Genomic DNA, 27,184 nt, shown 5'->3' on the forward strand with positions numbered 1-27,184 from the left:
TTGGTGGGGTGAAAGAGGGAAGCCGTTGTACTCCGAGAAGGTAGGGTGTTGGTGGGATGAAAGAGGGAAGCGGTGGTACTCCGAGAAGGTAGGGTGTTGGTGGGATGAAAGAGGGAAGCCGTTGTACTCCGAGAAGGTAGACTGTTGGTGGAATGAAAGAGGGAAGCCGTGGTACTCCGAGAAGGTAGGGTGTTGGTGGAATGAAAGAGGGAAGCGGTGCTACTCCGAGAAGGTAGGCTGTTGGCGGAATGAAAAAGGGAAGCGGTGGTACTCCGAGAAGGTAGGGTGTTGGTGGGATGAAAGAGGGAAGCGGTGGTACTCCGAGAAGGTAGGCTGTTGGCGGAATGAAAAAGGGAAGCGGTGGTACTCCGAGAAGGTAGGGTGTTGGTGGGATGAAAGAGGGAAGCGGTGGTACTCCGAGAAGGTAGGGTGTTGGTGGAATGAAAGAGGGAAGCGGTGATACTACAAGAAGGTAGGGTGTTGATGGAATGAAAGAGGGAAGCGGTGGTACTCCGAGAAGGTAGGATGTTGGTGGCATGAAAGAGGGAAGCGGTGGTACTCCGAGAAGGTAGGGTGTTGGTGGAATGAAAGAGGGAAGCGGTGGTACTCCGAGAAGGTAGGCTGTTGGTGGAATGAAAGAGGGAAGCGGTGGTACTCCGAGAAGGTAGGGTGTTGGTGGAATGAAAGAGGGAAGCGGTGATACTACAAGAAGGTAGGGTGTTGATGGAATGAAAGAGGGAAGCGGTGCTACTCCGAGAAGGTAGGCTGTTGGCGGAATGAAAAAGGGAAGCGGTGGTACTCCGAGAAGGTAGAGTGTTGTTGGGATGAAAGAGAGAAGCGGTGCTACGCCGAGAAGGTAGGCTGTTGGCGGAATGAAAAAGGGAAGCGGTGGTACTCCGAGAAGGTAGGGTGTTGATGGAATGAAAGAGGGAAGCGGTGCTACTTCGAGAAGGTAGGCTGTTGGCGGAATGAAAACGGGAAGCGGTGGTACTCCGAGAAGGTAGGGTGTTGGTGGGATGAAAGAGGGAAGCGGTGGTACTCCGAGAAGGTATGGTGCTGGTGGAATAAAAGAGGGAAGCGGTACTACTCCGAGAAGGTAGGGTGTTGGTGGAATGAAAGAGGGAAGCGGTGGTACTCCGAGAAGGTAGGGTGTTGGTGGGATAAAAGAGGGAAGCGATACTACTCCGAGAAGGTAAGGTGTTGGTGGGATGAAAGAGGGAAGCTAATGTTATGTTTTATTTTAACGACGCTCGCAACTGCAGAGGTTATATCAGCGTCGCCGGATGTGCCGGAATTTTGTCCCGCAGGAGTTCTTTTACATGCCAGTAAATCTGCTGACATGAGCCTGTCGCATTTAAGCACACTTAAATGCCATCGACCTAGCCCGGGATCGAACCCGCAACCTTGGGCATAGAAGGCCAGCGCTATACCAAACTTGCCAATCAGGTCGACTGAAAGAGGGAAGCGGTGGTACTCCGAGAAGGTAGGTTGTTGGTGGGATGAAAGAGGAAAGCGGTGGTACTCCGAGAAGGTAGGGTGTTGGTGGGATGAAAGAGGGAAGCGGTGGTACTCCTAGAAGGTAGGGTGTTGGTGGGATGAAAGAGGGAAGCGGTGGTACTCCGAGAAGGTAGGGTGTTGGTGGGATGAAAGAGGGAAGCGGTGGTACTCCGAGAAGGTAGGGTGTTGGTGGGATGAAAGAGGGAAGCGGTGGTACTCCTAGAAGGTAGGGTGTTGGTGGAATGAAAGAGGGAAGCGGTGGTACTCCGAGAAGGTAGGGTGTTGGTGGGATGAAACAGGGAAGCAGTGGTACTGCGAGAAGGTAGGGTTTTGGTGGGATGAAAGAGGGAAGCGGTGGTACTCCGACAAAGTAGGGTGTTGGTAGGTTGAAAGAGGGAAGCGTTGGAACTCCGAAAAAAAAATCCTCTGTAACGTCTGCTTTGTTCATCACAAAGTCTGTCACGACCAGGTCAGGGATCGAGCCTTGGACGTCTGAATATGAGACAAGCGCACTAACACTGGATCACAGACTCCGCTTCTCATCTAGTTACTAACTTTGCAATGAACGAAAGTAGCTAACGTGGTGAAAAGTACATCTTAACAGTTGATTGTGACCACCTTGTCAAGTTATGGGCGCTAATAATGACCTATAGCTGTAGCTGAAATTGAAACAACCAGTTCTGACTGACTCCTATTCAAATAGTCACTTGTAAATGGCAATTGAAATAGTTTTAACTAGGTCCAGCTGAAACAGTTGCAAATGGCTCCTATTAAAATAATCAGATGTAATTGGCAATTGAAATAGTTTTAACTAGGTCCAATTGAAACAGTTCCAAATGCCTCCTATTCAAATAATCACTTGTAAATGAAAATTTAAATAGTTTTAACTAGGTCCAATTGAAACAGTTGCAAATGACTGCTATTCAAATAATCACTTGTAATTGGCAATTGAAATAGTTTTAACTAGGTCCAGTTGAAACAGTTGCAAATGACTCCTATTCAAATAATCACTTGTAAATGGCAATTGAAATAGTTTTAACTAGGTCCAATTGAAACAGTTGCAAATGACTCCTATTCAAATAATCACTTGTAAGTGGCAATTGAAATAGTGTTAACTAGGTACAATTGAAACAGTTGCAAATGACTCCTATTCAAATAATCACTTGTAATTGCCAATTGAAATAGTTTAACTAGGTCCAATTGAAACAGTTGCAAATGACTCCTATTCAAATAATCACCTGTAAGTGGCAATTGAAATAGTTTTAACTAGGTGCAATTGAAACAGTTGCAAATGACTCCTATTCATATAACCACTTTTAAATGGCAATTGAAATAGTTTTAACTATGTCCAATTGAAACAGTTGCAAATGACTCCTACTCAAATAACCACTTGTAAATGGCAATTGAAATATTTTAACTTGGTCCAATTGAAACAGCTGCAAATGATTCCTATCGAAGTAATCATTTGTAAATAGCAATTGAAATAGTTTTAACTAGGTACAATTGAAACAGTTGCAAATGACTCCTATTCAAATAATCACCTGTAAGTGGCAATTGAAATAGTTTTAACTAGGTCCAATTGAAACAGTTGCAAATGACTCCTATTCATATAACCACTTTTAAATGGCAATTGAAATAGTTTTAACTATGTCCAATTGAAACAGTTGCAAATGACTCCTACTCAAATAACCACTTGTAAATAGCAATTGAAATATTTTAACTTGGTCCAATTGAAACAGCTGCAAATGATTCCTATCGAAGTAATCATTTGTAAATAGCAATTGAAATAGTTTTAACTAGGTACAATTGAAACAGTTGCAAATGACTCCTATTCAAATAATCACTTGTAAATGGCAATTGAAATAGTTTAACTAGGTACAATTGAAACAGTTCCAAATGACTTCCTATTCAAATAATCACTTGTAAATGGCAATTGAAATAGTTTTAACTAGGTCCAATTGAAACAGTTGAAAATGACTCCTATTCAAATAATCACTTGTTAATGGCAATTGAAATAGTTTTAACTAGGTGCAATTGAAACAGTTGCAAATGACTCCTATTCAAGTAGTCAGTTGTAATTGGCAATTGAAATAGTTTTAACTAGGTGCAATTGAAATAGTTGCAAATGACTCCTGTTCAAATAATCAGTTGTAAATGGTAATTGAAATAGTTTTAACTAGGTACAATTAAAACAGTTGCAAATGACTCCTATTCAAATAATCACTTGTAAATGGCAATTGAAATAGTTTTAACTAGGTACAATTGAAACAGTTGAAAATGACTCCTATTCAAATAATCAGTTGTAAATGGCGATTGAAATAGTTTTAACTAGGTACAATTGAAACAGTTGCAAATGACTCCTATTCAAATAATCACTTGTAAATGGCAAATGAAATAATTTTAACTCGCTCCAATTGAAACAGTTGCAAATGACTCCTATTAAAATAGTCAGTTGTAATTGACTCCAGCTGGAGTAACTAGTGAGCGATGAGATGCAGAACAGCACAAATACACTTTTTGGCACTATATGAGTTATGGGTATCATTGAATTCGTCTCATTCAGACCAATGTTGAGAATCAAAACGACACAAAAACCAGCCTTTTAGTGGACTTTTTAGTGGCAATGATATTCATAACATCACAAGTTCCATAATCTAAGTTCTTCTGAATATCACTGACACTACTATAAGTTTCTGGAAATTGATACTCAGAACAGCACAAATTCATAGCTTGATTTTCTCCCACGTAGCAGCGTTGGTGTTTAATGGTGTATTTTTTTAAGAGTGTATGTTGTATTAAACTTGATAATCATTGTGAACAAATTCAGTGTGTAAGATACAATCTAAAGATTGAACAGAAACATCACAAAGTCAAAGCTAAGAAGTTTTACAATGATATGAAGGAATGTAAGTTGCTAGTGAAGGATGGAGGGGTAGAGTGCTGTATATCAGAATGTATAATCTTCGATTACATGCATATCCACATATTCCTGTGACTGAAATGTTCTATGCTAGGCAACTGTGGCTGTATGTTTTTGGCATACACAGAGTGTCTGATAACAAAGGATTTATGTATCCTTATACAGAGTTAGAGGGTAAAAAGACATCAAATGAGACTTCATCACTGCTAGACCATTTCATTAGGCGCAATATTAGTGAAACAGTATTAAAGCTATATGTATGTCTATTCAACGATGCATGCATCTCTCAAAACAGGAACAATACTGTTGTAAAATATTTTCATCATATGATCAAGACTAAACGTTCCAACAAAGGGACACTCCTACTCGTCATGTGACCGAGATTTTTGTCGCATTGAACTGAAAATTAAGAAGAAAGATTCTGTATACACTTCAGAGGAGTGAATAGATGTCATGAAAGCAGCTAATGTTGATCAGTCTATGTTGAAAGATTTTAAAACATTATTTTCAAAGATCAAGGCACCAGTGCCACTGTCAAAAAGTCAGGGGAAATGGAAGATCACATCTTACAAGATAATAGAATACAGATCCAATAGCTTGACTGTAAGCACAGCATCAGGTGGCTTTGTAACCGAAAATTATCCATTTAAAGGGAAGTGGAACGTTGATCTCGCTTCACTTAAGAAGGCATATGAAGGTGAAATTAAACTGAAATCTGCAGAGACTGCTAATATAAAAAAGTATCTGTCTGCAATTAATCCTCAACATCGACCATACTATGAAGGCCTTATTCAGAAATATGCAAATAAACAAAGTGTTAGTGATGAATCTCGTAGTGAAGTGTGGGCCTCTGATTAATGCCAAGTGCTCTAACTGAACAAAATGTAATAATATTTTATATAACTTAAATACTATCGATACGTTAAAAATGCATTTCTAATATTAAATACAAATATTTAACTTTATTACTCACTATTTGTGGCAATAAATCCTTTTTTGAGTCAATGACATTCAAAACAGCACAAAAACATGATTTTCAATTGAATAAAAATGTGGGAAATCTGGCATTATAAAACTTGCTGACATTGTTTCTGGCTTAAATACAGTTATGTGAAGAAAATAGTTTGGTAGCTTTAGTAAGTTCAGAGATAAACAAAAAAAAAAAAAACTTTAGTCAGAGTACTTGTGTTGTTCTGCATGTCATGGCTTCAGTTGTAACTGACCCCCAACTGGAATTATCAATTGTAAATATCTAGTCAATCAGAATCAGCAGTTGTAAATGTCTAGTCAACGAGAATAATCAGTTCTAATTAAACTAGTCAGTTGGGATAGTTATTCTTGGCCGGTCAGTCGGAGTAACCAGGTCTGACCAACAAATTGATATAACAAATTATAATTGGTCAATCAATAGTAAGATCCAGTTGCATTTGTCTTGTAAATTAGAGTTTCAGCAGTTCTAACTGACCAGTAGAACCGAATAATTTTAAAGAAATCAAAAGATTTAACATCCTTATGATTAAAATATTACGTTTTGTTGTCTGGGAAACAGTCCAGCAAGAGTCCAGAGACACTGCCTCTCAATATGTGGCATGATACAGCACGATACAGAGAATATGAGACAACGATCGTGATTCCCAGACAGTGCATTCTACATTGGACGTGCTGTACTCACCCTAGCTGACAGTCGCAGGTCCACTTGTTGCCCTCCATCTGAAGCTCTGTCAAGAAAACTGTGCGGGGAGCTCCAGGGAACTCTCCGGTGTTGGGGTTCCCTAGGACGTGCAGGGAGTTGTTCCTCACGTCCAGGCTCAGGTTCTTAACCCAGTTCGTCTGCTCGAACAGGGACTTCGGCAGCGTCTCCACGCTGGTGTTGCGCAGTGCGAGATGGAGGCGGGGGCTGCGAACGCCCTGAAACACACCGACCGTGCTGGATTTGTAACTGCATTTATTTTCAATTGCATTCAATATTCGGGCACGATGGCGCACTAGTGGAGTAATGGTGGAATAAGAATAACAGAGCAAACCGAAGTGCTGTGTGGGAAAATGTGCTGGCTCCTGTAAATTTTGGAGTTTTGTCTATCCCTGATAAAAAATAATCTTTTATTGCATTAAAGCTACCTTTAAATAAAATATACTTTGTTATTGTCATTAAATCCAAGTGGTATTTTGTAAATGAGTACTATTTCTGTTGTACACCGACTTATACAGAGAGGTACACGGATGAAGAGATTTACACGTAAACACAAGTACTACGTGCGGAAAGACTGCTTCACTGTTGACTGAACTCCGTCGCCTCGCAGTGCTCTCCGTACCAAGGAAAGCTAGTTATGATCACTTGTATTCAAAGTGACCCAACACAGGGCCCTACTGATAACTACATCAGCATAAAATCCTTAATGTAAGCTGATCGAGCGTATGAGTTGACGGCTAAAGTAACTTACCTTGAACAGGTTGTGTGGAACAGACGTCAGGCCTGGGCCACTGATTGTGATATTGCGGACTTTGGTCGGCAGATGTCCCGACATCTCTTCCTGCAGGTCTGTCTTCTCCAGTACCTGAATCAAGTCAAATTTACTGTTACTTTTTAGTAAGACAGAATGTAGTCCGCCTGCTTGGTCTCGGAGTAACGTGCTAGACTCCTGGTCAAGATGACCCGGGTTTGATTCCCGGTCGTGAAGTCAAGGAGATTTAATTCGCACCTCTTCATGGGGACTGGTTGTCTGTCCATCGTCCCAGTGTGTGGTGTCTCGCAGTACCCTGACCCAGTAAACGGGGGAGTTCTGCAGTGTGTCCGTGTGGTCAGTAGAGTTGTGGGTCTAGGCACAATAAGCTTCAGGCTGCGGTGCCGAAATTAAAAAAAAAAATAAAAACAGAATGTTGAGGTTATTAAGTTTTCTTGCACTTGTAGCAGTTGTTGTTTAGTCAACTGCCCGGAGACAGGTTTGAACCTCATAAGTAGAGCATTCATTTTTAGCCCCATAACACGACAGACAGCGAATGTTAAGTTAGCTATACGGAGTATGGATGACGTCACTTGACCTTGCGTACGTACGGATCACATACAAAATAGTTGCGGAGTTGTAAGACAGACCGTCCACGTAGAGCACACAGCGAACATACCGTGTCAATTATCTTTAGTTGTACAAGATCAGTGCATTTACAACGCCGAAAGCAAAACGTTCTTTACAGGATCGTTTGAATAAGATTGTGGAGGACTTTGGAAATGGACATATAAAGTCACATGCCGACTCTATAATATGTGTTCTGTATAAGACGTAAATAAGGGAAAGTAAAAGTAAATGCTTGAAACAACATTGTAATTCGAAGAAACATATTTACCACGTAAATTTGTTCACCAGGGTAGGCAATGAACAATCGTCCCCTCTACTGACAATCAGGTTAAGGACTCGGAATTTTACAGAGATTTATGTGAAATGATGGTTAAATGTAATATACCATTTCACAAGCTCGAAAATAATTATTTTAAGGACTTTCTGGAAAAATATACACAACGAATAGTTCGCTAAGTGTTGCACGTCTTGGTAGTTTCAGGGTTCTCAAAAACAATTACACGTTTACAAGCTCGCGATCTGAAAATGTCAGACGCCCTTAATTTAATAGAAGAACTTGAAATAAACGTGAATGTTCTAGATGTACAGGGTAATACTATTGGCGAAAAAGTTAAGAATAAACTTAAAGACGACTTACACAAGATCCCTGGTTATTCGGCATTGTGGCAAAAAACTGGCACAAAGGGGAGTAAAAGACAGTAACGTTCCTTATTTCCTGTTTGCTCCAGTAACGTCTTGTGATGTTGAGAGAAGTTTCTCTAAATAGAAACTGTTGTTGAGTGATCGCAGGAGAAGCTTTAATTTCGATACTTAACGCATGCACTTAGTTATAAATTGCAACAGTTGAAGTTCATTTGTTTCGCTCAAGAATGATTGACAGAAGTGACTCACTTTATATTAATGCGAGTGTACGTGTCCACAGTGTCCCAGCGGGTACTCCACCCCTCGATCTGATGTCAACAAACAACGACGTGAACTCCATGTGCACACAACTTGAAGGTAAGGGGCTAAAAATGAATGCTCTACTCATAAGTGACACCAATAAAACATCACTAATGAAGCAACTAGGCCAGGAGATAACGGGGTAGGGTAACTGATTATTGCTAAAATGTGAACTATATCATTACACGCATTCCCTCACTATCCTCTGCGTTCACTAGAATGACAAGTGCGAAAATTATATCGGAGGACGAGGATTCTCCCACGGGTCTCTCGTTTTGCTCGAAAAACTTTCTCTCATATAACAAAAACGTAACTCATAGTCCTATATTGGGTTACGACCTTCGATAATATCAAATGGAAATAGCCAGCCAGATATGTAAATTTCTCCATCCATCAAACTCGTGAAAAACGTTATTAACGCCTAGAGTAAGGATAATTTTCTGAACCTGGGATTGCTCTGTAGATATGGTGACCGTTGGGAACTACCTGGCCTATTCTGTGGTATCTTTGACGTTGAAAATGAACATTCAGGGGCTTTGTACACACAATAATATACCATCTATACCTATATATTTAATTTGAACTGTGGCGGAAAATTTTATGAAAACTATACATCCTGTGAGATTGTGTGATGTCTCAGTTGAAAGCTAATAATATTAATATTGCGGAAAAATCTAAATGCTTTGTAGCGAACTTCCTAAAAAGCTTTAAATTAAAAAAAAAAAAAAAAAACATATGTGCGTCCGTCGCAGCGAAACGTATACCGTAGGACATCTTGCAGTTCATTTCGTAGTGTTGTGCAGATGGCCGTGGTTCTTATCGAAGCCTTCTGTACATGCGAGATGTTGACGTCACAGTATCGTGCTTTTCGAGAACTCGATAATAATGGTTTGTTTATCTTTCAACTGTCACATGTTTTTTTTTTCGTGTTTCAATATATGTGTGCTTTTTAACTGGTGTTACTTAAAAATTAATAGTGTCGTCACGTTGTGAATTTAGTTCTTTTTTAGTTCATTATTTTGAGTGTAGCTGGTCGGCCAAGAAAACGTCGTAGAACTTTTAGATATGTAAACAGCATCAAGAACTTCTAAACGACTATGTAGAAATAATGTTCTTTGTAAAAATTAAAGAAATTATCCATGAATACAGTATTACATATTACGATATTAGTCCAATGAACGAAATGTGTCACCATGCTCTTCATCTTAAGTAGTAGCATTTTGTTGTGGTTTTAAATCTCTATGAAGCAGCAGTTGCTGCTACAAGCCACTAGTAGTCTATAATCACAACGAATCCAAGCGATTCCCATGGATCTAATTCATGATCTAATCCTTCCGCCCGCACTATGGCCCTACGGTCTAAATAATCCGTGGCGCTACAGCCCTTTACAGTCCGAAGCAGATCACCGAACCAGAATAGCAATATCGTGTGGTTAACACGATGATCCAATAATTATAGCTGGTTTTCCTAACCGGATTTCACTACCTATCGTAGCTCTTCAACTGCATCACGATGCTGGGTGGACACCGGTTCCATACACTGGCCGAAATTTCAGGAGAAAATTTCTTCCTCCATGAAGACTCGAACCAACGCGCATTCCGTAACGGGAGTCCTAGGCGGGATGCCTTAGACCACGACGTCACGGCGGGTGACACATTGGGATCTACTCAGCCTCCAGCAGAAATGAGTATTGTCGGACCATCGGATCTGTGCACCTTCAGCGCTGTCGTCGTTTTTGGAAAAGTTAACGCCTATACTCACTCCATTCCACCAGCTTTCCTCCCATCATGACAAACAGCAGGCCACGAACCTTGCCGAATAGGGATGTTGCCAAATTTCCGTCAAACAGTGTCATGTCTCTTGAATATTGTTCATTAATAATATGAGGTTAATTACTACTTATTCATTAATTTAAGTAGGTCTAATGACACTGATTGACTTCTACGATTAGTTAGAGATTATTATATGATTACAGTGGAATTTTGTTGGTTAAATAGAAATTACGTGAAGGGAATCCACAGTATTTCGTTTTTAAAGAGAAATGTTTTCGTCATAAATACTTCTCCTTCATCTCATTGTCTTATTTTGTTAGGTGTGGAACGTGATCTTGAAGTCTTAATAAAATTATAAAATTGTAGGAATGAATGAATACATAGTTATTTACCGTCTTTCTTTCTCATCCGGGCTAGGGACCGGCTATGGCGAAGTTACTATAAGCTACGATCTTATTATTTACATACTATATAATATAACATACTGATAATGTGCAGGAGTTCTAATTTATGCTTATGAAAATAATTTACATATTTACTTGTATTATGCATGAAATTACAGAAGGCATATCCCGGACATATCTGAATCTGAGTCACTACTATTGCTGCTGCTGCTGTCTTCACCCAAGTTGATAACAAATCTAGCTACTTCCTCTTCTATTAATCCGTAACGTTTCTCTCCCATCTTGGAAATTTATTGCTTCTCTCGCAACCTTCAATAATAATTTCTTCAAAGTCGGAACTTCTTTCTGCATGGTATAAAATTCTTGTATCTTTCTTCTTAAAATACAACGGTCCATATCATCTACAATAATTAAAGGTTCCCTTGGTCTGTTCTTCCCTGGTGATTCTAGCTTTTCATCTCCTGCACAGACTCCCTCTCTCCTGATTTTCTTGATTAGGCTCTCTGACTTACCTTTATAAATTACATAAAAATGTTGTATTATATCAGTATTAATTAAGTAAGTAATTTTAATACGTAATCAATTGAAATAAAATAAGCCTAACTGTGATCGCAGCTGCTCTTTTCGTTGCCTGATTTATAGGAAACAGATATTGACCTGTTTGTTTCTCTTCATCGAAAAATGTCATTACTTGCTTAATAATAATAATAATAATAATAATAATAATAATAATAATAATATTTGTTTCACCACTCCGTGCTACAGTATTCATGTTGATTTGACAACACTGGACTGCAAGTGCAAATAAATTGTCCCGCAAGAAGGCCAAAATTGTGAATAGTGGGGGACAGAAAGGGAGATGGATAGAAAAGAGAGAGATAGGAATGCAGGGAGAGAAATGAATTACCGAGGCTGAGAAGGAATTAGGGTTCAGTTCGCATATCTTACGGGGGCACAGATCCGATGGTCCGACAATACCAGACTAGTTACCTTGAATACCAGAGGCGTTTCCTTGGGACTAAAGGCGACGGCGGGCACATAGGACTGACATTAAATGCCGACTGTGTGTAAAGGTCGGAGCTTACCTCCCGCCACCCTCTGGGTCGATTTTGCCTGTCATGAGGTTGATCTCACTTATTTTATATTTATTTAGTTGTTTCATTTATTCTTTACTCATTTCTGTATGTATTGCATTCAAATGATTCTCTATATAGTCATCATGTTATGTGCCGGTGAATACGTAACAGCCTAGAAGCCTGTTTTCTATACTACTATTGCTTACATGTAGATGAAGGTTTCTTAGGCCTGCATTTTCTTCAATAACTTGAGGAATGTTGAAATCTCTCACGTCTTCATATGGGCTCATATACAGTGTTCTCAATGATGTCATTTTGTTCAGTGCACTGGGCTGAAAATGAAACAGATCCAGTTTTAATTGTTATAAGCCAATTAGTGTGGCTGTACTGTAATATTATGTCTCAGTAAACATTGTACAGAGTATATATATATATAGTATATTTTATAGAACACTCCATTGAATAAATTCGAAGAATAACAGTTTCTTAATTAAACGCCCCTAAATAAGGCAATGAATTACTGGTATTGGATCATAGAAACGTTTATTATGCCCTTGGGAGCGACGTTTTACCTAATAAATTTGGTTAGTGGTAGGCCTGTAGCAAATTTCCTAAGTTATAAAAGTGGTACGCCATTAAAAAAGGTTGAGAATCTCTGCACTACACCATTCATGTCGAGTTAACATGGAACCAAATTTGCCATACTTATTTTCTTATGTACGGTACCTCATACTTCATTCCTAATATACAACCGTGAAGCAAGCATTGTATAATCACAAATAACATTAAAGCCGTAGAGAGTTATGCAGTACAGTGTACCAGCAAATTCTTGAACAAAATTGTGGACTGGTATGCTCATTAAGATAGAGAAAGTACCTCGAAATAGTTGAGAGTCAGGTGCCGTATGTCGAGTTCTTGGAGGTACTCCATCGCGCCCTGGAAACTGGCACTGCTGAGGGTCGTGATGGGATTGGCGGCAAGTTCCAGGTACTTCAGGTGGTTCATGGAGCGCGCTGCCGAAGGCACGGCCTGTGTTAATGTTCAAAGTTGTGTCATATTAGTCATTTTCTTGGAGAATATTATATTATTTGATATTCATTATCGTTAGTAGTGACCAGGATTTATGCTTCTGATACTTCTTCTGGTTAACTGAAAGCGTAAATTGTTCGACCCAACGCCATGTCGGCCTATGTGTACTTCTTCTAACTTTGGCTCACCCTGTTAACATTCTGGCATTTGGTCATCTGTCATGTCACTATGGTTATTGTCATCCATACTTACCTATTATAATTATAACGGTTTGTTTAGGCGTACATTTAAATTTCCTTAATTATTATTACTATTATTGTTATAGTGCAACCCTTACTTAAAGAAACCTGAAGATTTTATAAACGTCTTTAGAGAAGCTTAATTGTCATTATTTTACTATACTTACTTACTTCTTTACTGGCTTTTAAGGAACCTGGAGGTTCATTGCCGCCCTCACATAAGCCCGCCATCGGTCCTTATCCTGAGCAAGATTAATCCATTCTCTATCATCATATCCCACCTCCCTCAAATCCATTTTAATATTATCTTCCCATCTACGTCTCGGCCTCCCCAAAGGTCTTTTTCCTTCGGCCTCCCAACTAACACTCTATATGCATTTCTGGATTTGCCCATATGTGCTACATGCCCTGCCCATCTCAAACGTCTGGATTTAATGTTCCTAATTATGTCAGCTGAAGAATACAATGCGTGCAGCTCTGCGTTGTGTAACTTTCTCCATTCTCCTGTAACTTCATCCCTCTTAGCCCCAAATATTTTCCTAAGCACCTTATTCTCAAACACCCTTAACCTCTGTTCCTCTCTCAAAGTGAAAGTCCAAGTTTCACAGCCATACAGAACAACCTAACTTTCAGATTTTTGACAACAGACTGGATGACAAAAGCTTCTCAACCGAATAATAAAAGGTATTTCCCATATTTATTCTGCTTTTAATTTCCTCCCGAGTGTCATTTATATTTGTTACTGTTGCTCCAAGATATTTGAATTTTTCCACCTCTTCGAAGGATAAATATCCAATTTTTATATTTCCATTTCGTACAATATTCTGGTGACGAGACATAATCATATACTTAGTCTTTTCGGGGTTTACTTCCAAAACTATCTCTTTACTTGCTTGAAGTAGAATTTCCGCGTTTTCCCTAATCGTTTGTGGATTTTCTTCTAACATATTCACGTCATCCGCATAGACAAGAAGGTGATGTAACCCGTTCAATTCCAAACCCTCTGTGTTATCCTGGACTTTCCTAATTGCATATTCTAGAGCGAAGTTAAAAAGTAAAGGTGATAGTGCATCTCCCTGCTTTAGCCCGAAGTGAAGTGGAAAAGCATCAGATAGAAACTGGCCTATACGGACTCTGCTGTAAGCATTATTTTACTATGTAAAATACAATTGTATTATTGGATGAATAAACTGTAGACAAACCTGAACGCAGGACTCGACTCCCTGTCGAGCCTCCTACAGATTCCGGTTGTGCACGCAACTTGCTTTCAGTGTAGTAACGACAGCTTGACATATCACAAAATATTAATTTAAAACATTACTGAAATGCTGCAGCAAATCTAATTTACGATTTCTGTCTACTTCGATAAAACTTATAAAAAATAATCGGATGTTACTTCAATAATTTAGTGGAACAAATCATGTGAAAAAATGTGTCGTAAGTAAAGTTCAAGGTAAATGGAAAAAGGTGTGACGGAAAACATGAATCAAGTATTGTAAAATAATGTTGGGTACAGTATTCCTGGTTCAATTGCTGACACCCACTCAAGATGTGGTGATTTTTCGCTAAATCTGAATCACGATACTGATTTAATAGTAAACATTCAATACTTCCTTATTTTAAGTTTGCTCCTGTGATATAGAGGAGTTTCTTCCTATTTATAAGGCATTGTTGACTGAAAATCTTCAGTCCTTTACGTCTGAAAACTTACACATATTATTCTTATGTATCGAAATTCTGTGTTTAATACAAAAATCCAGCAATATCCATGCAAACTGGACATTTAAATGTAACATACCCTTTTAAATCAACAACAATGCGTGAAGGGAATATAATGGTGAAGCAGTGCGCAGTCTCGCCCGTTCTCGTACTACGTGATGACGTCACGCGGGAAGCATTGCGAACTCTCTCGCAGCTTGCTAGCTCAGTTCAGCTCAACTCCGTAATTTTTTGAAGTGGAGTAGGTTAATTGATTATGAATATCAAGAAAGCAGAACCAAATATGGCATTTTATATTACTTGTTATTAATTAAATACACTAACTTTTATTAATTCTGTATGTTTAAAACATAAAGTAATTTTAAGCACAAGAGGTGGATACAGTCACCCCATTCGGAATTTAAAATAACAACACGCCTGCTTACTTACTTACTTATTGGCTTTTAAGGAACCCGGAGTTTCATTGCCGCCCTCACATAAGCTCGCCATTGGTCCCTATCCTGAGTCCCTATCCATTCTCTATATCATCATATCCCACCTCCCTCAAATCCATTTTAATATTATCTTCCCATCTACGTCTCGACCTCCCTAAAGGTCTTTTTCCCTCCGGCTTCCCAACTAACACTCTATATGCATTTCTGGATTCGCCCATACGTGCTACATGCCCTACCCATCTCAAACGTCTGGATTTAATGTTCCTAATTATGTCAGGTGAAGAATACAATGCGTGTAGTTCTGTGTTGTGTAACTTTCTCCATTCTCCTGTAACTTCATCCCTCTTAGCCCCAAATATTTTCCGAAGCACCTTATTTTCAAACACCCTTAACCTATGTTCCTCTCTCAAAGTGAGAGTCCAAGTTTCACAACTATACAGAACAACCGGTAATATAACTGTTTTATAAATTCTAACTTTCAGATTTTTTGACAGCAGCCTGGATGATAAAAGCTTCTCAACCGAATAATAACACGCATTTCCCATATTATTATGTGTTTAATTTCCTCCCGAGTGTCATTTATATTTGTTACTGTTGCTCCAAGATATTTGAACTTCTCCACCTCTTCGAAAGATAAATTTCCAATTTTTATATTTCCATTTCGTACAATATTCTCGTCACGAGACATAATCATATACTTTGTCTTTTCGGAATTTACTTCCAAATCTATCTCCTTACTTACTTCCGGTAAAATTCCCGTGTTTTCCCTAATCGTTTGTGGATTTTCTCCTAACATATTCACGTCATCCGCATAGACAAGCAGCTGATGTAACCCGTTCAATTCCAAACCCTCTCTGTTATGCTGAACTTTCCTAATGGTATACTCTAGCGCAAAGTTAAAAAGTAAAGGTGATAGTGCATCTCCTTGCTTTCGCCCACAGTGAATTGGAAACGCATCTGACAGAAACTGACCTATACGAACTCTGCTGTACGTTTCACTGAGACACATTTTAATTAATCGAACTAGTTTCTTGGGAATACCAAATTCAATAAGAATATCATATAAAACTTCTCTCTTAACCGAGTCATATGCCTTTTTGAAATCTATGAATAACTGATGCACTGTATCCTTATACTCCCATTTTTTCTACATTATCTGTCGAATACAAAATATCTGGTCAATAGTTGATCTATTACGCCTAAAACCACACTGATGATCCCCAGTAATTTCATCTACATATGGAGTTAATCTTCTCAAAAGAATATTGGACAAAATTTTGTACGACGTCAACAAAAGTGATATTCCTCGAAAGTTACTACAGTTAGTCTTGTCCCCCTTCTTAAAGATAGGTACGATTATGGACTCCTTTAATTGTTCTGGTACAATTTCCTTTTCCAAAATAACAACACGCGTCGAAAAAAAATCTGAATCTAAATTTAAAAAGTAATAAACAAGTTCACCAAAATTCAGGTGTAACAATTCTTCAGTTCATCTATAATAGATCTACATATTACAATTATTTAAGAGTAAATAATTGAATTATTGAAACAGCAGTATAATTTGTGAGATAAAAATAACTATAAAGCTACCTACTAAAATTAATTTTACATTACACATTCAGTTTATGACAAATGGGCCGGTTTCACCAACCTTCACTAAGTTTTTAATGATTCTTTAATAATTAATTATTTATTTACTGGTTCATTAAATCATTTTTATATCTCACCAACCATGTTTAGCCAAACGAACCGGTAAAACTATCATTAAATTTAGTGATAGAAATTTCCGTCCTTAAATTTTTAATGGTTCGTTAGTTGCAATATAAAATGGCGGAACGTTTCGACATAGAATTGTTAGGCCTATATCGGGAACTGCTCGAAAATTAAGAGTCAGATGAAGATAATGTTAATCATTTAAGAAACGATCATTTTGAAAATTTGAATGTCATAAAAATTCACGAAAGATACCGCGTCATGAAGATCGTGGTACTCAAAATTTTAGAAGAAATTGATCATAGGTTAGAATGTCACAAAAACAGCCGAGACAAAGCTGAAACTAGTCAACTAGGTAACAATACAACTGAGTTTTTATTTTAACACATGAAAGTGGTTATTATAACTGTACCTAAGAAATATTGGTAAATTAATACATAATATGTATTCAAATATAACAAAACTTAATTAATATATTAACTTTCATTTATTAGAATTATATTATAGCTAGCGATAAGATATGTTTGCACTGGCTTTAAAACAGAAGCGAAAGAATGGATTCATGGAATTTATATATCATCGAAGGAAATTTCATTTCTAGCAGGATAACAACCTCGCGCACACCGCCATAAATGTTCAAAGACGGTTCACGGAAAGGCATGAAAACGAGGAGGATTGACAAATATCGAGACAACCCACCTCAAAATCCAGATCAGTTGTGGGATCAAGTTCTAGCTACCTGGGAAGATCTCGCTGAGGACCAGAACTATTTCCGCGATCTGATGGACTTAATGCCCCGAAGATGCCAGGCAGCGATAGACGCCAGTGGCATGTGAACAAAGTATTAGATCCACATGTGTATTTTTTTATTTTTCTTTAATTTGTTTGTTTATCTTTGTTGTATTTCGGGAAGAAAATTGATCTCCCAAGAGTTTTCTTAATTCTCCTAGTGGAGCCAGGGTTGCGAAATAATTCGTTTTACTACAAAAATAGAAAAATAAGACAACATGTATAGAAATTAGTTACGATAATAAAAAAATAGTTCTCACCGAGAGTCGAACTCAGGTCCCACGGTTGACAAGCCAGCAAGCTAATGACTGCTCCACCAGAGCCGAGACGTAACAAGCGTTACGAGGCATATAATAGGTGCTCGGCTTGAAGTCTACGGAGACAGCGCATATGAACGTACTCGTGTAAATCGCGGCCAAAATTTCAACATTTCCACTACCAAGAGACATAACAAAACTGTTTTCTAATACTGTACACGATTTGCGATATAGTAGACTGTGGTTTCGTATAAAGATGTTCTGATATAGTTACGAAAAATTCATAGATTGCATTTATTTATCCTTAATGAGCCATTACTTACTGTTCATTAAATGTTAAGAAAATTTGGTTGGTAAGGAGCTCGCATTTTAGTGAATCATTAAATATTTTAATGTTCAGTAGTTAATGTTCCATTTGGACTGCTTTACTGAAGGTTGGTGAAACCGGTCCATAGACGTAGTTTTGCTAAATATACTGTGGTAAAGCTCAAATGTCACTGTATGATGTGCGTTATTCCAAGTACCTCATCGATTTAAAAATGTGTCACATTAATAGCATTACTGATACAAGAATAACATTCAATATAATATATATAAACAAAGAATTAACACCGTGCACGTAAACACAACAGCTGTTTGTTTTGTTCCTCGAGGACTGCGATGCGAATTAGCGCGCCGCTGCTGCTTCCCAAGTGACGACATGCGCAGTAGAAAACGAGTTTGAGTCAACCGTCTGCTACACCATTATATTCCCACCACGCAACAATGGTACATAAAACAAACTCTACTGCAAAAATGTGTGCTTAAATTAACCTATGATTATTTTGTATGCAAAATAAAAAGAAAATAAAGTAATTACCTATTTTTATGTGCATTTTTTGGGGAGGTGGGATATCATGATAGAGACTGGATTAGCCTTGCTCAGGATATGCACCGATGGCGGGCTTATGTGAGGGCGGCAATGAACCTCCAGGTTCCTTAAAAGCCATGTGTAAGTATGTGTATTTTTTATTTTGTTGCACTTTTAAAATACCTACAAGCCGTTATTGCATTTTTAAAATTGCATTTTACCCTCCTTAACCGCATTTATGGGACTGGGTAGTCTGAACGTATGATTGTTGTGTATAAGAGAAGAAATTTTGCTATAACTCTTAAACGTTTGAATCTATCAATTTATAACTTTTACAGAATACAGAATATTTGCAAATATATTTTGGTTTTCAGATTATCTTTCTATCTCATATTCTTTATTTTATAAAAATGATTGAACCTGCAAAATATTAACTAAATCTATACATCTTGATTACACAACTTTTAATACTGTATCACTTCCGAATATGTATGATAAAACTTTCTTGTGTTAAATTCTAACGTACCTTGTTTACATGTTTCGATCTATTTATGGGTCATCTTCAGAACTGATCGTTGCTGGTTTTATGCCTCTTGTTTTGTTTCCTGTGAGGGTGTGTTCGTGTGGTGTAAAGTGGAGTCAAAGAGTCTGTGTGTTCTGAAATTGAGTTGTGTTGAGAATTTCATTGGGGTGTGTTTTTGTGTGTCTGTATACGTATTTCATATTGTTCTAGTGTGTTTAGTTTCTGGCTTTTTGGTTGGATGTGTAGTATTTCCATGTCTGTGTTGATGTCTCTGTAGGTGTGGTTAGCATGTTTGATGTGTTCTGCATATGTGGAGGTGTTTTGTAATTTTTTATGGCTGTGATGTGATCTTTGTAATGTGTTTGAAATGATCTGCCTGTCTGTCCTATGTAGAAGTTGTTGCAAGTGTTACATTTGAGTTACAAAACACCTCCACATATGCAGAACACATCAAACATGCTAACCACACCTACAGAGACATACACAGACATGGAAATACTACACATCCAACCAAAAAGCCAGAAACTAAACACACTAGAACAATATGAAATACGTATACAGACACACAAAAACACACCCCAATGAAATTCTCAACACAACTCAATTTCAGAACACACAGACTCTTTGACTCCACTTTACACCACACGAACACACCCTCACAGGAAACAAAACAAGAGGCATAAAGACCAGCAACGATCAGTTCTGAAGATGACCCATAAATAGATCGAAACATGTAAACAAGGTACGTTAGAATTTAGCAGAAGAAAGTTTTATCATACATATTCGGAAGTGATACAGTATTAAAAGTTGTGTAATCAAGATGTATAGATTTAGTTAATATTTTGCAGGTTCAATCATTTTTATAAAATAAAGAATATGAGATAGAAAGATAATCTGAAAACCAAAATATATTTGCAAATATTCTGTATTCTGTAAAAGTTATAAATTGATAGATTCAAAAGTTTAAGAACACACTCACAGGAAACAAAACAAGAGGCATCAAGTCTAGCAACGACCAGTTCTGAAGATGACGCATAAATAGGTCGAAACAGGTAAACAAGGTACGTTAGAATTTAACACAAGAAAGTTTTATCATACATATTCCGAACTAAATTTAAGTTAAAAACATAGGCATTTAGGAACAGAAACCTTTTTTACTACAAGCTCATAATTAATTGAAGCATATTCCCAGTCCAGTTGGCTATATTTTCTGTTATTTTAATCACATCATGAACATTCTGTCAATAAAGAAAAATTATTTTATATCCTGAAAAAAAAAATACTTAAAACTTTTCATATTTTTTCATACTTTTCTGGCTGCAAAATCCATAATAATTTTGATGACAATATGAAAGTGGTCAAAATCGGCCTTAATGAGAACGCAAAATAAGGTTAAAATACAAAACAAATTGTCAGAAAGTGTTTTAACCCATAATGGAATTAGACAGGGTGATTCTTTATCAACGCTGTTATTTAACATTGGCCTGGAACGAATTATCAGAAAGATTATTATTAATCCTGGTGGAACAATATTTAACAGAATGTTCCAATATTTTGCATTTGCTGATGATGTTGCTATATTTTCACGGAATGTATCCTCTCTTAATGACGACTTGAGGCAGATACAACATGAGACAAACATATCAGGTCTGGAGATTAATAGTACTAAAACAAATATATGAATAACGCAGCCAAAAGTAATAACAACTTAAACACTATTGTTTTAAATGATGTAACCCTTGAGAATGTCTCTAACTTTAGACATCTTGGCTCGACACTTACTGATGACAACAATATGCTGACAGAGATTAAGGGGAAAATTGCTATTGGTAATCGATGTCTTAGAGCATTAGATAGAATCATAAGAACCAGATATATCTCAAGAAAGGTTAAAGTGAGAATTTATAAGACTATCATTAAACCTACGGTTACTTTTGGAAGCGAAACTTGGACCCTACCTGAACGAGCAATAACTATCTTAAACACTTGGGAAAGGAAAATTTTAAGAAAAATTTATGGTCCTGTTTATGATAAGGGAGTTTGGAAAATCAGGACTAATTCTGAGTTACAAGTATTATATAAGGATACAAATATTGTCACTGACATAAAAATCAGAAGGTTGGAGTGGCTGGACCACATCATCAGGATGGACAATAATAGAATTCATAAAATACTACTAGATGTGAAACCAAGTGGTAAAAGGAGAGTTGCTAGGCCCAAATTACGATGGCTGGATGATGTCCAAGATGATCTTGTCAAGGCAGGAATTAGGAGTGGAGGCGGACAGCGTTGGATAGAGAGGATTGGGCGAAGATTCTTAAGAAGGTCAAGGCTAAATTAAAATGGCTGTAGGACCACAGATGATGACGATGAAAGTGGTCATGCTTCTTCACTACAATATGAAATAGGAGTATGCAAAATTTCAACCTCCTAACCCGTGTACATTCTGAGAAAAACGTTCTTAAAATTCTGGTGTTTTTAACTTAGGGGAGAGTCGGGTAGTATCGGACATAGGGTAATATCGGACAGTGAGTTTCTTTCATCTACCACACGATGATAGTACATGATTTACATGGTTACGTTTCTGTGATGTCGCATAGAGAAACGTAACCATGTCATTCAGGTACTACCATATGGTGGTAGATGAAAGAAACGCACTGTCCGGTATTACCCGATGTCCGATACTACCCGACTCTCCCCTAGATTTAATTAATATTTTTCAGGTTCAAATTTGTTTTATATAAAATCACGTATATGAGGTAAAAAGATAATCTAAAAACCAAAATATACCTATGTGTATGCTGCAAAAATTGTAACTTTATACCGTAGATCAGGTATGCTCAAAATTGTAAAAGCACCGATTACACGGATGATGCTGCTCTGCATAACACACACAATGTACGGACTGGGCTCCGCAACTATAGTCCCGTCGCTCTAATTTCCGGCAGCCAATCACGTTGCAGGTCGGCTACATTTAAACGTTCGCGTCTTGTGATTCGCTGATGATGACGTCATGCATTTCCTAAAGCTCGATAAATACTTAATATAATCGCCCGCCATTTTAACTCTTTTGTTGGCGTTCGCAGAAAGCACACGAGGACGTTATTTGCCGCTCAATTATTTGCTCAATTACAGTGCGTTTGATTTATTATCTTAGGTGCTACGACATGATAATGTTTAACGGTATGGCAAATAGATTCCTCGTATGGTAGCTCGACAACGAAAGAACAAAAATGGCGAACGATACTACCTACCTAGACTTCATAGAGCAGGCCTGCACAAACAGCGCTCAACGAGCGCGCGCGTTCTTTCGGAGCGGGAGAGCGGTGTTTACCGCTCGCCGAAACGGGGAGGAAGATATAATACGTCAGAATGACATACTTGCTATAGGTAGAGGGGAGGGAAACGACCACTCAGTTATCTAGTGGAGTGCAGTGTGTAGGCCTATTCTCAGTAACTGTTTCACGTTGCTTACCTACTGCTACAGTATAGTATGGAGGAATCTAAAAGACGGAACATAACATTTAACGATTTACAGCTCGAACTTATTGATCTTCAATATGACCTAAGCGCTAAAGATCGTTTGAATAATACTACTAGCCTGCTTGAGTTTTACAAGACTAAAAATTAACAATAATATCCACGACTACACAGGCTGGCTGTGAAAATGATCGCTATGTTTGGCTCAACATTTATATTTGTGAGCAACTGTTTTCTATAATCAACTTTAATAAAGGCAGACATCGAACATCTGTAACTGATGTTTCATTATGATCAGTAGGCTATTGTTCCTTTCAGCTGCCAACAGCATAAAACCTCGTTTTGATGACTGATGAATAAAAATATAACAAAATGATATTGTACATTTAAGTAGCTATAGAATTTCTATTACCTCTGTAAAATAAATATTTCTTTATTAATTAATAATAGTCCAAGATAGTTTTGCAAACACTGAATGGGAATTTATTTCATAAGCACTCATAGTACTTTCGTTTGTGTACATTTTGTACGAGATCACCCCTTCTTCCAGTCCACCCTCATAACAGAGCGCAGCTAATATCTGCATTCCACTCATGAGCTGTGAGCTGGCTCGAAGAGCGCTAACCTTGTGCAGGCCTGTTATAGAGCCTTCACTTCCTAAGACGTAAGCAAAGAGGAGGAGTCACGCCGGGAATAACAACGTCGCGACTATATATTGCAGCACCGCCCGTGGTATAGTTCTTACTCTTACAAATACGGATAATAAACTGAATTTTAAAAAGAAAAAAGGATACACTGTAATATTCAGTTATTACATTATTTATTATATTTAATATAGTTATGCTATTATTATGGGTAATGTTATTTTCATATTCCACCATACATTGGGGTCTATTCAACATGTGCATTCTTTTTTGCAAGTAATCGGAAATCTATTTCCAACGCATTTACTACAATGCGCAGCTGGCTCAAAAGATGCTCATCTGTTAATTGGGATCTATGTTTCGATTTAGTAACCTTCATTCCCGAAAATAATTGTTCGCACACATATGTCGAAGCGAAGGTAGCTAACGTAGTGACAGCGAATAAGGTCATCTTAGAATATTTCGTTTAGTTCATTTTTCAAATAATTCTATGCTTGTCAAGTTATATTCTCTGTATTTATTTCTGAATTCTACGTTACTTTGTACATCAATTAACTCGTCCTGGAACTGCACTCTCACGGATTGTACTAAATTTACTATGAAAGGATAAACAAAAAGATTAATATCACTTTTCATACGTTCAAATCACAAAATCTATGTCCTATGAATTCACATTTGAACTGTTCCAGCAGGCTACACACATATAATTAGCTATATTTTGATCAGGCACTATACATCTCTTTACAAGTTTATCATCCATGAAGGGTTTTAGTGCCTTAGCTAATTCCCAACATATTACATAACTTGCTCCTAAACATAGACTCTGAATTGTTCGACTCTCTTCAGTGTTTGACCTTTCATTAAGTGCTTTCAATTCTTGAAGCTGTAGCGCACGTTGCATTCCTGAAAAATTATTTTATCAAAATATGTATTCTAATCGAAATTCTATATTACTGGAATAAAATAATAATAATAATAATAATAATAATAATAATAATAATAATAGTATTAGGCCTAGTAATAATAATGATAACAATAGTAATAATGATAACAATAGTAACAATAATAATAATGATAATAATAATGTTGGTATATGAATACATATTACAGGAAACAGCTTCCCTGTTACTTCGGCATGTTCTGGATAGCAGAGCCTATAATGTAGTTTTATGCTGCTCAGTAGTAGTCCTGATAGTACTTAAAACATAGTAAACACTTTCAGTGGCGGACGGTGGATTTGAAAGTTGAGCAGGCCAAGACGTGAATGATGAGAATATAAAAATATAAGGTCGTGGCGTACCTCATTACCAAGCGCAGAATTTATAGATTTTAAGAAATTAAAATTAGGTTTTCCAATTTATGTTTTAGGATTTTATATCTTATGTTTAGGAATTTATATGATTTTACGGAGAAAAAAATAAAAATAAACAACATACTGTTAATATATTACAACGGCTAGGTAAAGATTGCCTCTCTTTAGGACACTCTAAGTCCTAACCTACGAATTAGGTCTTTTTAGGTCATATTGAATTTAAGAATCTTACTCTTTGCTACATAAAACGAATAAGAAAAGCAATATTTCGAGAGTAACGAGATAGCAACAAAATTGATTCGAACGTAAGAATCGGAGGCTTGCTCATTTCTATTACACAGTCTAATTTTACAGCAAATTAGCTGGACGTTCCTCTTTCTTCGCAAACCGATCAAATAGGTCACAACATACTGAATAACTGCTACTAGAAGAAGCTAGAGACAAAGCTAAGCTCTAAACTCTCGATATACTGTATTTAAAATACTGTATAAGTAAATACATCTCCTAACACAAAATAATAAAATAACAGGAACACCCGCAAGCAAGAGAAAATCTAACAACATAAATGAAAACTTTTACGCAGGGAGAGAAAACTAACAACACGTGACTCGATTTTCTAAAACCAAGAAGAGAGAAAGAGAGAGAGCTTCCCAATACAGCCGAAACCAGCCATGACTATAAGCAGTACAGCTGTCAGCGGTGGGTAGAACGTCTCCAAATCGGCTCCCCTCGCGCGTTCTAGTCAAGTTTAAACACTCTTCTACCAGCTATCTTATTGGTTGAACTGCTGTTGTCATGGTTACCGGGGAGTAGCGTCATGTAGCCGACTCCTCTCTCCCGCTCTCGCATAGACACTGCAGGCTGCTAGATGTCGACTGTACAGGTTACAGCGCTATCTGTTATTTTTCAGTGCGAAACTATCTACAGTATAGCGAGCGGACATCACCAACCGAATGTGGTCGACTTTACGTAACTTACATCTTATCGTAGTGAATAGTAAAATTAATATAAAAGAAAAAATGTTCGTCATTTGTTGCAACTTGTCTGTGATCTTAATTCAGCTGAAATTATTACTGCCATATTGTGTTCTGGTAAAATATTAGGGGAGGCTCGGCCTCCCTTGCCTCCCCTGAAAATTCGCCGCTGAACACTTTACGTTTTTACCGAACGCACAAGAAAAATAGTCTTCCTCCCACACTGTACGCAATGATCGTTTGCTTACAAAAGATTTTGATTGTGTCATTGCCCCGCACTGTTCGTATTTTTACTAAGTACTTGAACTGCCTTCCACAGTCATCCGTCGAGCTTCGAACTAGGAACAGCACGCTCTACATTGGAAGGTTGTGATTACAGAACCTAATCGGGAGTCAGAGAATGAGCATACCTGCCGTAGATTCTAAAAAAAGTTGAAGGGTTATAGCAAAATTTGTTCACTTATTTCAGTTACACACAACTCAGACTGACCAGTCCCATTTAAATCCTACCCGTAGCCATTATTCTTCAAACAGTTTGACTGTTGCTGGCTGAAATACCTGCAGCTGGTTGTAGGAGACGTCTAACCGTCTCAAGGAGGTGAGGTTGCTTGCCATTTCGGCAGGAATGTCTTCGATGTGATTGTCGGAGAGGCGTAGAGTTCTGAGGGCGGGCAGAGGCAGGTCTGGCACAGATCCCAGGGACACGTTCCTCAGACGCAGTTCCAGCAGGGAGTCCTCCAGTCCCTTGAAGCTGCGGCCGCGAGTCTCCAGCACCAGCTCGGGGTTGTGGCTGAGGTCCAGGAAGGACAGGTGGTTCAGAGACGAGAACGTCGAGTCCTCGATCCGCACCAGGCGGTTGTGAGACAGATCTAGCCATGTCAGAGACTGAAACACAGTTTGCATGTTGTCCGTGTTCTGAGTTAATTGAAGTATGGGCCGTAACAACGTTGTAAGCGACGCAATTTTCAAAAGTGAGATTTCCATTTAACAAAGTGTTATGTGTTTCTCTGCATCACTAGAAACTACAGTAACAATCACTAGTTGTGTGAGCAGGATTCGTTGAATAGTTAGCTACCCTGTAACAACGTTGTCAGTAAGATAGTACGGAGGAAAGTAGACCTGTACTGTTGTCCTCTACATAGAAACATGCAAATTCGGGAAGAAAGCTTCAAAGGAACGTGGTTGAGTGAAAACAAAATGTTCGGAAAAGACTCAGAAATAAGAGAAAGAATATCCTTAGCTTCAGAAATACAAGCATACCATTAAGCACTTCCCTCTTCGATAATAGATTCGGTTAGTATTCAGATTTAGGAGTGCTTGTGTTGACGTTATATTTCGTGTTATTCTTCGTGTTATATAATAGGATGCGAAACTGCGGTCAGCACCATCTGGTGGCAGGGGGCTCAAATAAGATGATCAGCGCCCAACGTCGTAGGTGGTGAACATTAGAACTACGTGTTGGGTACGTTACCTAGAGTTCTCTATTTATCCGTTCGAGATGTTGCTCGAGGAAGCAAGATGGCAGACAGAAACTTGCTA

General features: G+C 38.0%; 1 protein-coding gene across 2 annotated transcripts in view; it reads right to left on the reverse strand.

The window, feature by feature from the left end:
• The window catches only part of chp (leucine rich repeat containing G protein-coupled receptor chaoptin), a 116,212-nt gene that overhangs the window by 7,579 nt on the left and 81,449 nt on the right, over positions 1–27,184 (reverse strand). For both annotated transcript variants that reach the window (XM_069812769.1, XM_069812768.1), the window contains exons 11-15: positions 26,204–26,530; positions 12,559–12,711; positions 11,889–12,014; positions 6,859–6,972; positions 6,090–6,325 (exon numbers count right to left, since the gene is read on the reverse strand). In XM_069812769.1, the coding sequence (XP_069668870.1) occupies positions 6,090–6,325; positions 6,859–6,972; positions 11,889–12,014; positions 12,559–12,711; positions 26,204–26,530 (956 nt within the window). The remainder of the gene's footprint in view (positions 1–6,089; positions 6,326–6,858; positions 6,973–11,888; positions 12,015–12,558; positions 12,712–26,203; positions 26,531–27,184) is intronic.

Source organism: Periplaneta americana, chromosome 16 (assembly GCF_040183065.1).
Source record: "Periplaneta americana isolate PAMFEO1 chromosome 16, P.americana_PAMFEO1_priV1, whole genome shotgun sequence".
Classification (NCBI taxonomy): domain Eukaryota; kingdom Metazoa; phylum Arthropoda; class Insecta; order Blattodea; family Blattidae; genus Periplaneta; species Periplaneta americana.